This window comes from Schistocerca cancellata, chromosome 6, assembly GCF_023864275.1.
Source record: "Schistocerca cancellata isolate TAMUIC-IGC-003103 chromosome 6, iqSchCanc2.1, whole genome shotgun sequence".
Classification (NCBI taxonomy): domain Eukaryota; kingdom Metazoa; phylum Arthropoda; class Insecta; order Orthoptera; family Acrididae; genus Schistocerca; species Schistocerca cancellata.
In genome coordinates this window covers 642,262,760-642,275,379 of record NC_064631.1, presented here as the reverse complement: position 1 = coordinate 642,275,379, position 12,620 = coordinate 642,262,760, and the positions used below count along the sequence as shown (strand labels likewise).

The 12,620-nt window shown below is 46.5% G+C and overlaps 1 protein-coding gene across 1 annotated transcript in view; it reads left to right on the top strand.

Annotated features, from left to right (window-relative positions):
• LOC126088461 (neuronal acetylcholine receptor subunit alpha-4-like) overlaps positions 1-12,071 on the top strand; it is a 160,997-nt gene extending 148,926 nt beyond the window's left edge. Inside the window, exon 9 of the mRNA XM_049906603.1 lies at positions 11,769-12,071. Within this exon, the coding sequence (XP_049762560.1) occupies positions 11,769-12,071 (303 nt within the window). The remainder of the gene's footprint in view (positions 1-11,768) is intronic.
• The last annotated feature ends 549 nt before the right edge of the window (positions 12,072-12,620 follow it).

Genomic DNA, 12,620 nt, shown 5'->3' with positions numbered 1-12,620 from the left:
TTCGAGTTATCACGTAAAGCTCTTTGCAGATGACATAAGTTTCTAGTTACTCAGTGGTCTAGAGCACACTCCACCTCGCTAAAGTTTGAGTTTGCAGAGAAATAATTTCCAGTCTACATCTTCGGAATTATGTTGCACGAGTGATCACTGGGATACTGCTGTGTGCTTGATATCGAAAAGTACCGCGAAAATGGTATAATACTATGGCAAGCGATGCAAAAATACATGTGTTCTTTTAATCTCAGAGTCTGGAGATGGGTGTAGAACAGCAAGCAAGGAAGCAGGTTCGGACCAGAAACAGTAACACATTTGTGCCGAGGGGGAATGAGCCCAAATTTGTAGGACAGTTCTGAGAGTGACTTCGGTCCACTGAGGGTGCTCTGGTCACCTGTCGGGAGTGGATGACCACCCACCTCTCAGGGAAATATCTAGTGCTGCGAGGGGTATATACGGCGGTGTCTGTCTTCGCAGTATATCTACAAATGATGTGAGAGGGCTGGTTTTGATGGCGCAGGATACGAATTGCATGTTAACTACATCGACAATGTACGCAGTGATATACTCCTGGGTTGGAGATCGGTTTCACGCTCTTGTCCTCAGTGGGAGAGCAGTGTAATTGAATAAGTCTTTCATTGTTTGACAATATGTAGCACACATTGGAAGGTTTAGTTGTTGGTGCAATATAGCGATCAGTGTAAAATAGTTTTTTCTTGCCGCTGAAAGTCACATCTGCAGAAAGAAAGAAAAAGGCAGACGGTGCTTCCACACTGGCGGCATCAGTAATTCGGTGGGTAAATTCGATAAGAACTAATCATAATCCCCCATTCAATCACAAGACGTCCTTTGTGCTGAGATATAGGAGTCTACATAGCGGTGAGAAGGTTTGTGTATATTGAAAGCAAGAAGGGTAACACGTGATGGACGGTGTGCCACGTTAGAATCGCGAGGAAGAACGAAATCGCATTTTCCTTGTTGTCCTATCGATAGTGATGACGACTACAATAAACCAACCCTTGTCAGTTGTGTCGTGGCACGATGCAGCACCTTCCAGAAGCGCTGATTGTAAGACTTTGTCAGATAATTTCCTAGGACTGAGGAGAATCGAGACATATAGCTGGTTTGAGTGCAGGTAGTCCATAATTTTTTGGGTGCTGTACAGATATAAAAGATAACTGCACTGTTTGTGTAAAATGGACATATATAGTAGTGTAAAGTTACTGTGGCTTATGTTGTGGCATGTCGAGAGAAGATGAGTGTGTGTTCTATCGTTAGGGACGTATAGATTCAAGATATTAATAACCACGAGGGTATGAGAGAGATTATTTATGTGGAAATTATGAGCGCTATAGATACTGAGATTCGTTCCAGAACCACAGCTGTCAAGAGTAGATGTACATTGATCGGAGTCAGACTGTAGCAGCAATCAGAATATTTAATTGTAGTTGCATTAGTAAATATGTTCCTGGCTCCTAATATTCTTGTGAGTCTCGTATGTATTTGATGATTTGTAGACAACTTTTACAGTTTTAACTGTCAGTGCAATTTAGCGATGTGTGCAAAATAATTTTACCGCTGAATGTCCTGTCCGCAGGAAACAATGGCGAACGCTGCTCCCATTGGCCCTGCACTGCAGCTATGCGTCATTGCATCAGCAATGGTAAACACATGCACGCACAGTCTAGAGGATGACTTAGCACTTATTTAGATAGACATATGATGTCCGTTTAGCAATGGATGAATTTCCACTGCTGGCCAGGGTGGCCGAGCGGTTCTAGGCGCTACAGTCTGGAACCGCGCGACCGCTATGGTCGCAGGTTCGAATCCTGCCTCGGGCACGGATGTGTGTGATGTCCTTAGGTTAGTTAGGTTTAACTAGTTCTAAGTTCTAGGGGACTGATGACCTCAGAAGTTAAGTCCCATAGTGCTCAGAGCCATTTTTTTTTGAATTTTCACATGTTGTCAGCAGTTCAGTGAGAGTGCTAGCTCGCACTGGCTTGCGTCCGGCGGTGGCTCGCGATGTTGACGCCCTCTGCATATAGGTCTTCGCTGCCGTCCAGTCGCGTCAGCAACTGTGCCTGGGTGAACATGTATTTCGAGAAGAATTTCTCAGGTGTCAAGTATGAAGGGGATGTCGCCACCTCATGCTTGTAGGGGACCTGAACGGGCATCTGTGCATCACTTTGCAAGGTGTGCCGGTGCATCCCGACTTCTGGGAGTGAGTGCGGTAGGCTCCTGTGGGACCCAATGGACAGGGGGCGGCAGATGGTGCCTATGCTGTGCACATTGTTTGCGGGTCTGTTGCATTATTTTGCTAGCAGGTCTGTAGGCTGTGATATACATTTTTTGGACAGTTTATGAGTTGATTCCGTTTCTGCACATTAGTGTACTGCATTATTTAGGAGGAGTTTGCGTGGTTGTACTGAAATTATTTCGGTAATTTAGGAGTTGTTTGCGTGTCTGTAGTGTGTTATTTAGGAGTAGTTTACAGGTCTGTGGGCTGTGTGGCATGACCCCTAGCAATGTCAGTGCATTTGTCTTGTATCAGTGTGAAAAATATACTATCTTTCAAAATCCATCCCTAAATAAATTGTTCCAAAATAAATTAAGTACCCTCCTTCCTCTCTCCAGCAGCCCAGCACAGGCTGAGTCATTTTCCCCTCCAGATAGTCATCTTGGGTTATGTCACAGAATGGATGACAACACCCTCTGATGACAGTACTGTGTACTAGGTCCAGTCCTCGTGGTGAACACACTGTTTTCCGCCATCTTGGATAACGGTACTTGCGTTCATCAGCTGACGACATGGCAGCCATCTTGGATAACATCATGGATGAGTGTGCGTTCTGGTGGTGGTACTGTGTACTAGACCAATTGGACTCCAGACTTTGTGGTAACTACACCGGATGGTAGTAGTGCCTATAATTGTTTAAATAAATAGTGCAGCAAAATAATAAAGATTTATGTCCATCACAGGTTGAGTCCTCTCCCCACCATTTCCTAGGACGATGTGGTGGTCAGGTGACTTAGGTTAATGGATGTAGCCCAAGTGCCCTTTCTTTCCCACTGTTTTCTTAAGTTAGTAGAGATAGCCCGATTGGCCTATCTTTCCTCCAAAATTCAGACTTTCCGTCAATCCTTAGGAAGAGGTGGCAGTCGGATGACTTAGGTTAGTGGAGGTAGTCCAAATGCCCTTTCCTTCCCTCCATTTTCTTAGGCTAGTAGAGGTAGCATTGTCCTAATGGAATTTGAACTTCCCGCCATTTTCTGGGGGGAAGTGAGGGGAGGGGGGTAAGTTAGTGGAGGTAGCCCAATTGACCTATCTTCCCTGCAAAATTCAAACTTCCTGCCAAATGCCGCCATCTTACATGATGTCACGTCCGCCATCTTAGATTACGTCATGCATTGACGTCATCGGTGCCATCTTGGATAATGTTACTTTGGGGTAGCACCGCCCTTGTCTTAATACTACTGATTTGTCTCTTCCCAACATTTGCAATGATTCTAAGTGCAAATCTGGCTGGACTAAGTTGTGGCTTTTTCCAGTTTAAGTTCATGGCAATATGGACACCAAAGAATATTAAAGCTTCTCCCCTTTTTATTATTTCCCCACTATGTGTTGCGCGAATCATAGTACCTCTAGATGTTCAGAACTCAATATGTTGTGAATTTTTAGAATTGAGATTGCGATTATTCACAGAAAACTAGTGAATGATACTAAAACATTGTTCACTATTTCTTCTGTTGCTGTATGTATGTTTGGGTTGATTACAATACTAGTGTTATCAGCAAAAAGAACAATTTCTGTTTGTTGTATATTAAGACAGAAGATGGTTCACATATATGAGGAACAATAGTGGTCCTAAGATATACAGATGTGAATTAGTATATCCTACCCACCATCTTTACACATTGCAGCAACAGAATTCTTTTACACAATAGAAGGATGTGTCAAGGAGACACTTTTTTAGTTTGTTTTCAAATTTTACTTTGCTCTCTGTCAGACAATTTATATCCCTGGGTAAGCTATCAAAAATTTTTGTTGCAGCATTGTGCACCCCTTTTTGCGCTAAAGACAACCTTAACGCGAAGTAATGAATGTCACTTTTCATTCTTATATTGTAGTTATGTACACCATAATACAGCAGCTGTACGCAACCTTAATGGGAGGGCTTTACGCCCGCATGGTGCCACTCTACAGGTCAAAGTCAGAGCCAACTTCTTGCTGCATCGATAACCTCCCCAACATGCATGTATTGCTTCGCACAGAGTGCATCCTTCATTGGGCCATACAGATGGAAGTCGGAATGTGCGAGATCTGGGCTTTAGTGGGTAAGGAAGAATGGTCTAATAAAGTTTACTGAGCTTGTGTGAGGCCTTGCATCGGCATGGAGGTCTTGAATTGTGATCTGTCGATAACCTCGAATGAGAGCGTCCACACGTTCCAACATTGCAGGAGTCATAGCTATGTTTGCCTGGCCAGCATGAAGGAGACTGGACAGATTTGCATGTCCTTACTGCGTTGTTGACAGACGCCTCGCCGAACGCCTCACCGTGCTCTCGTTAACCGGCTTCAGCTGTTGATCTGCTCCTCCGCTACTACACGTCGTCGTTCAGAAACGAGCCCCCACCAGTACTGTGCTGTCCGCTCCCCCACTGTCACCCCGCCACTCCATCTGCACAGTTAGGGCCTAAGTTATTTTCTGTGCGTTCTAGAACATAAATTACCTGTGCTTCAAGTCTTTTTTTTATTAGAATCTATCTTTCCTCGAACGGCGATGATGTAGCGTAGTTGGTTCAGTGCTAGCAACATCTGCTGTGGCTGAGAGGTCCCTGCTGCAGTTCGAGCTCGTGAAAAGTGAGGGACTTGGAACAGAAGCCACTCCCCTTTTCCGCCTTGTCCTCTTCCTGATTTATTATTGTGTGTCTTCGTTAACTGCAAGCTTGACCCCATTTTGTACTGTTAGTCGCCACTTGACACGGTCATCAACGGTACAGTCCCAGTAACTCGGATTGGTACTGGCCATGGTCAGGTCTCTCTTGCAGGCATCCTTGAAGCGAAAGAGCGGTCTTTCCACTGGCCTCACATCCTCCTGAAGTTCTCTGTGCAGCAGTTTTCTCGATATTCATGCACGCGCCTGACATATTCCAGCCAACTTAGACGTCGGTGGCTCAGGAGTGCACAAACGCTGGTTGCACTTGTGAGCTGTAAGACTTTGGTGTTGGTTATTCTATCTCTTCAAGATATCTGAAGGATCCTTAGAAAGAGCTGTCCATGACTCACAGATGTAGAGAAGAGTGCTGATAACACAAGCGTTGTATGCTTGCAATTTAGTTTTTATCGTAAGCAGTCCGTTGTTCCACACTCTGTTTTTCAATCTAGCCATGCCAAATATGCTTTTGCGATTCTGCTAGTAATCTAAGTGTCTAAAGACAGGTTGCTACATATTGTAGATCCCAAGCAGGTAAAGTCATCAACTACCTGGAGAAAACTGCTGTTAGTGCTGATGGATGGCGGTTTGGTGGTGCCCTGTGCCATGATCTTAGTCTTTTGGGGGCTGATGGTAATACCAAATTTGTTAATTAGCTACTGCAGCTCATCTTCTGTGTTTGCTACCAGAGTTGCATCTCCTGCAGCAACTTGGAGAGCCTTATGAAGGTCAATAAATGCAATGTACAGTGGCCTCTGCTGCTCGTGTCGTGGAGAGAAGATGACGTCCACGGTTGATCGACTGGGTCTGAACCCTCGTTGAGATTCCGGGTAGATTCTTGGAGCTGTGACTTGTAATCCCATTGGGATGACTCTTGCATATGCCTTCCCATCTACATTGAGCAGTGAAATGCCTTGATAATAGTTGCAATCGCTTCTATTCCCTTTCTGTTAATACAAGCTAACAATCTTAGAATTCCACATACTCAGTGGGATATAACACTCTTCCCAGTTGGTCGCGAGAAGTGAGTGTAGGTGTTTGAGAAGTACAGAATTGTTATACATAATAACCTCTGGAGGGATTCCTGGAGCCTTTCCGTTAGCAAAGGAATCTATTGCTCTACTTTCTTCCACAGTAGGCATTGCATTTACTTCTTCCATAACTGGCATTTATTTGATGGCGTCAAGTGCATCCCTGCTAACGTCATTCTCAGCCGCAGACAACTCGAGGTAGTGTTCAACCCAGTGTTCCACTTGCTTGGCTTCATCAGTGATGCCTGTCTGCCCCAATAGCTGAGTGGTCAGCGTGACAGATTGCCGTCCTATGGGCCCGGGTTCGATTCCCGGATGGGTCGGGGATTTTCTTCGCTCAGGGACTGGGTGTTGTGTTGTCTTCATCATCATTTCATCCCCATCCGGCGCGCAGGTCGCCCAATGTGGCGTCGAATGTAATAAGACCTGCACCATGGCGGCCGGACCTGCCCCGCAAGGGACCTCCCGGCCAATGACGCCAAACGCTCATTTCCATTTCCATCAGTGATTCCACCTGTCTTTGACTTCAGAGGAGCTGTTTTTCGGGCAAATGGACAAATTGCTTCCCTAATTCCATCATACATTGCCCTAGTATCCCCTCAATCGCCCGTTTTCTGTATACCTGTTCATGAATTCAGTGAGTAGTTATTTGCAGATCTTCTGGGTGTTCGCTTCTCACAAGTCATCCCGAGATCTTGCATTTGGGTTCCTTTTGTAAGCAAGCAAGGGCTTCCATTTAGCCTCAATCACTGGCTGCATGTCTTCCAAATGTTGCTAGTACCTGTAAAGTTAGGGTAAGTTTACGAGGGACTTCTGCAACCGATGTTAATGTACAGCTTCGCAAGGAAGGGGAAAGAAGGCTGTTAAATATGCCTCGTGGCGGCAGTGTGCAGTAGGTCAAGCGGTCAGGATTTGATAGTGGGCATCCAGGGCTGCCGTTAAATGACAAAACAGGAAATTAGGTACAATAAAGAAGATACATTCCAATATACGGAATGCAAAGAGCGCGCCTAGGGTCGAAGTTAGCAGGTTTAGGCCAGTCTAGGAGGTCGAATAATTAATTAAAATGGAAAACGGAAGGGGAAGTGGTTCATGTTAACTTACGTTGGTGGCCGATCGCGAAAGGCAGAGCCGGGGGCTCTGCCTTCAAAAAAGAGGTCGGTTGCGCTCGACGTCTGGATTACAAGAGAGAGAAGCAAGTGTGTTCTGCTCCGCAGGACGCTCCGGCGTCCACACACGTGATCGGTATCCCGCGCACACTATTGGCTAAAAAATCAATGGCGTGAATTCGCTAGCAGTTGAAGCAGAGGGCTCAGGGCGTCTCCTGTCAGCAGCTTTAACTGGAGAGAACCGCCTAGGACTTAACTGCTAAGGTCATCAGTCCCTAAGCTTACACACTACTTAACCTAAATTATCCTAAGGACAAACACATACACCCGTGCCCGAGGGAGGACTCGAACCTCCGCCGGGACCGGCCGCACAGAGAAAATCATAAAACAGCTACTTGTCTTCCGTGCTCGACGGTGGAGTGGGGGCATACAGATTCAAGATGTTGACAGTGCCCTTGAAGAACACTGCTGTACAGTGAGAATCCGCTCTGTTCCACCAGAAGGCAGAACAGGACAGTTCAGGAGGATGCTTTTAACTGCGAATCCCACGCCGTGAAGCATTGGCTCGTCTTGAGACGTCCCCTGCCAGAACAATCTGTAGTTAGCTTCTGTGACGCAGCCCTTGTCTGGAAGCCGCATCTCCCGCAGTCCAGCAATGTCCAAATTCGAGCGATGGAGCTCTCTGTCAATTACAGCAGTCTCGCGAATGAAATCAACCTTTCGGGTATCGTCATTGTATCATTGTATCTTGGACACACGATCCTAACATTCCAGCTGGCAGTGCGAAATGGTGATTCTTTCATTATTTCCTTTTTGTTTTTTGTGGGTCAACCCGCTTGTCGAAGATTACTCCTAAGCTTCCACACCTCACGAAACAGGCAGATAGTGGCGGGACAGCCACTTACTGGCTGGGGGCTGCTCAGCTCGACGAGGGCAGTAGCTGTCCAGTAATGGGCAACAGTCTCTCCCACCACCGAGCGAGGTGGCGCAGTGGTTAGACACTGGACTCACATTCGGGAGGACGACGGTTCAATCCCACGTCCGGCCATCCTGATTTAGGTTTTCCGTGATTTCCCTAAATCATTCCAGGCAAATGCCGGGATGGTTCCTCTGAAAGGGCACGGCCGCCTTCCTTCCCCATCCTTCCCTAATCCGATGAGACCGATGACCACGCTGTCTGGTCTCCTTCCCCAAACAACCAACCAACCATCTCTCCCACCGTCGGAAGTGGCCCGTAGTGCTAGTGTCTTACGCCAATCAGGTGGAGCTTACAACCGGTAACTGCCTCTTAAAGTGTCCTCTTCAGGACGCCACATACCTGAGCGATAAAGACATGTGGGTCTCCCTTTCGACCTAAATGGTAGTGTCCAGAGGAGAGGCAAGCAGGTACGTCTGGTGCCGCTTCGGTTGCAGGAGCGTGGGAGGCGACGTGGTACGCCTTCCAGCCGCCTTTGGGACCCGACTCCAGAGGTTTTCTCTCTTTGCCTTCATTCCCCCCTGAGACTAACCACGAGGCAGTGGTGCGTAAGGTAATTAGAGGAAGAGAAGGAATAGTAAATGAGGACGGGGAGGGGATAGACTATGCAGGATATAAGATGGTACAGCTGTCTGTAATGAAGCACTTTCTGAAAGAAGGTGCATATCCAGCCGTATCACGATAATTTCAAAGTGGCGCAAGATTCGGAACATGCTTTACATCTTCAAAAAAATAAAATTGTGGACGTCACAAAAAAAAACCTATTATCCAACGAGTACAATGTCGGTGAGTCACAGGACAATAGGTTGACTCGTAAAAATCGCTGGGTGTAACACTTTTTAGTGAAATAAATGGAGTTAGTCCTTAGGCATTGTAACAGATAAATCAGGTGGTAGACTTAGGTTTATTGGTAGAATGCTGGGCAAATACAATTAATCTAGAAAGGAGATTGCTTACTAACCACTCTCGCGATCCATCATAAAATATTGCTCAAATGTATGGGACCTGTACCAGATAGGACTAATGGGAGATATTGAATGTATACAGAGAAGGGCTGCACGAATGGTCACACCTTTGTTCGATCCGTGGGAGACTTTCACAAAGATCCTGAAGGACCCTAACTGGTAGGCTCTTGAATATAGATGTAACGTATCCAGAGAAAGCCTACTTACAAGCTTTCGAGAACCGGCTTTACATGATGACTGAAGGAATATACTACAACCCGCTACCTGTCGCTCCCATAGGGATCGTGAGGACAGGATTACATTAATTACAACACACACAGAGGCATTTACACAATCATTCTCCCCACGTTCCGTATGAGAATGGAACAGGAAAAAACTCTAATAACTGTTACAATGGGACGGACCCTCTGCCTTGCACTATACAGTTGTTTACAGAGTATAGACGATAAATACAATGATAAGTAGGACCAGCGGGCACTGCCACATCACACGTCTGAAATGGGCCTTCAGGGCTCGAACTGCACCGTACTTTAAATAAGAACCACGTTCGTGACTTTTTGCTGGTGTTCTTTCTTTCTTATTGTATTAATGTAAATCAGAATTCCAACAATAACCATTACGGATAAAAATTGTTCTGCAGATCGTGTTATTACTTCGTTTGCTTAACTTACATTATCGTGTAATGTGTACCGACACATACAAACAAAATGTCTTTTTTTGTCGACGCCGTCTCTCTGTGCTTTATGAAGTTTGTTCTCATTAGTCAGACGGTTTCAGAATGGACACTTTATGCTGGAGATCTACTCTACATCTATATCCATACTCCGCAAGCCACCTGACAGTGTGTGGCGGAGGGTACCTTGAGTACCTCTATCGGTTCTCCCTTCTATTCCAGTCTCGTATTGTTCGTGGAAAGAAAGATTGTCGGTACGCCTCTCTGTGGGCTCCAATCTCTCTGATTTTATCCTCACAGTCTCTTCGCGAGATATACGTAGGAGGGAGGAATATACTGCTTGACTCCTCTCGGTGAAGATATGTTCTCGAAACTTCAACAAAAGCACGTACCGAGCTACTGAGCGGCTCTCCTACAGAGTCTTCCACAGGAGTTTATCTATCATCTCCGTAACGCTTTCGCGATTACTAAATGATCCTGTAACAAAGCGCGCTGCTCTCCGTTGGAGCTTCTCTATCTCTTCTATCAACCGTATCTCGTACGGATCCCACACGGGTGAGCAGTATTCAAGCAGAGGGCGAACAAGTGTACTGTAACCTACTTCCTTTGTTTTCGGACTGCATTTCGTTAGGATTCTTCTAATGAGTCTCAGTCTGGCATCCATTTTAAATCACTCCTAATGCGTACTCCCAGATAATTCATGGAATTAACTGCTTCCAGTTGCTGACCTGCTATATTGTAGCTAAATGATAAAGGATCTTTCTTTCTATGTATTCGCAACACATTACACTTGTCTACATTGAGATTCAATTTACATTCCCTGCACCATGCGTCAATTCGTTGCAGATCCTCCTGCATTTCAGTACAATTTTCCATTGTTACAACCTCTCGATATACTACAGCATCATCTGCAAAAAGCCTAAGTGAACTTCCAATGTTATCCACAAGGTCATTTATATATATTGTGAACAGCAACGGTCCTACGACACTCACCTGCGGCACACCTGAAATCACTCTTACTTCGGAAGACTTCTCTCCACTGAGAATGACATGCTGCGTTCTGTTATCTAGTAACTCTTCGATCCAATCACACAATTGGTCTGATAGTCCATATGCTCTTACTTTGTTCATTTAACGACTGTGGGGAACTGTATGAAACGCCTTGCGGAAGTCAAGAAACACGGCATCTACTTGGGAAACCGTGTCTATGGCCCTCTGAGTCTCGTGGACGAATAGCGCGAGCTGGGTTTCACACGATCGTCTTTTTCGAAACCCATGCTGATTCCTACAGAGTAGATTTCTAGTCTCCAGAAAAGTCACTATACTCGAACATAATACGTGTTCCAAAATTCTGCAACTGATCGACGTTAGAGATATAGGTCTATAGTCCTGCACATCTGTTCGACGTCCGTTCTTGAAAACGGGGATGACCTGTGCCTTTTTCCAATCTTTTGGAACGCTACGCTCTTCTAGAGACCTACGGTACACCGCTGCAAGAAGGGGGGCAAGTTGCTTCGCGTACTCTGTGTGAAATCGAACTGGTATCCCATCAGGTCCAGCGGCCTTTTCTCTTTTCAGCGATTTTAATTGTTTTTCTATGCCTCTGTCATCTATTTCGATATCCACAATTTTGTCATCTGTGCGACAATCTAGAGAAGGAACTACAGTGCAGTCTTCCTCTGTGAAACAGCTTTGGAAAAAGACATTTAGTATTTCGGCCTTAAGTGTGTCATCCTCTGTTTCAGTACCATTTTGGTCATAGAGTGTCTGGACATTTTGTTTTGATCCACCTACCGCTTTGACATAAGACCAAAATTTCTTCAGATTTTCTGCCAAGTCAGTACATAGAACTTTACTTTGGAATTCATTGAACGCCTCTCGCATAGCCCTCCCCACACTACATTTCACTTCTTGTAATTTTTGTTTGTCTGCAAGGCTTTGGCTATGTTTATGTTTGCTGTGCAGTTCCCTTTGCTTCCGTAGCACTTTTCTAACTCGGTTGTTGTACCAAGGTGGCTCATCTAATGCATCTAATGGCCCCATCAGCAAGCGTGGCGAGTTTCCTGCGGAAGCGCGCGTGTTTCAGCCCGACCTGCAGCTGAAGCTCATATCGTGTGGTGTGCCCCAGCCGGCGGAGGCGCCGGAGGTCGACGCCGCCTCCCCCGCCCCCGACGCCGACGTGGAGGCTGCCGGCACTGGCGGCGGCGACGGAGAAGGCGACGCGACCGACGGAGGCAGCGACGCGCTGGTCGCCACCGCCACTGCCGCCGGCGCCGCCTCCGACGCCGAGTGGTGGGGCGCCGCCTCCGTCCTGGCGCAGCGGCTGGGGGCGGCCGGCGTCTGCAGCGCGCTGCTCGCCGCTCTGCTGCGCCTGCTGCTCGCCCACTGACGTCACGCCGCCCCCCGCCACACTCCGAAGCACCGTCACAATGAACTCGACGCCACTACCCCTCGCTGTCGGATATAACTACCTAGCGACGCATTCGAATGTCAGTGTTTACAAGCGTTCCACACAATAATCTCCGCATTCCGATACGACGAGAGGAACAGATATTCCAATGTGATCCGTGACACACGATCGGAGTTGCGCTTCCTGTCTTCTTTCACGAGTTTTCTCGCGAACATCACTACAGTCGTTTTGCATGGGGGTACCCACAGCAAACCGAACTTATTTTTGAAGATTTATTTATTCAGTTAGAAAAAGCCTTTAGCACCCCTCGGAGTACCTACTCTCCACTGAAACATTTTTTAAATTCGTCTTCTGTGGTGCCCGACGGCAATCTGTGTCGTTTTTTTCTTCACTTCAGCACCGTCAGTAAAACGCTCTCGTTTCGTGTTGCTTTCGTGGAAAGAAAAAAAGGTCACAAGCGCCGAGCTCATTTGGACACGGGGGATATGGGGCCCGTGGGTCGTGGCACTTTCGGTCAAAAACTGATGG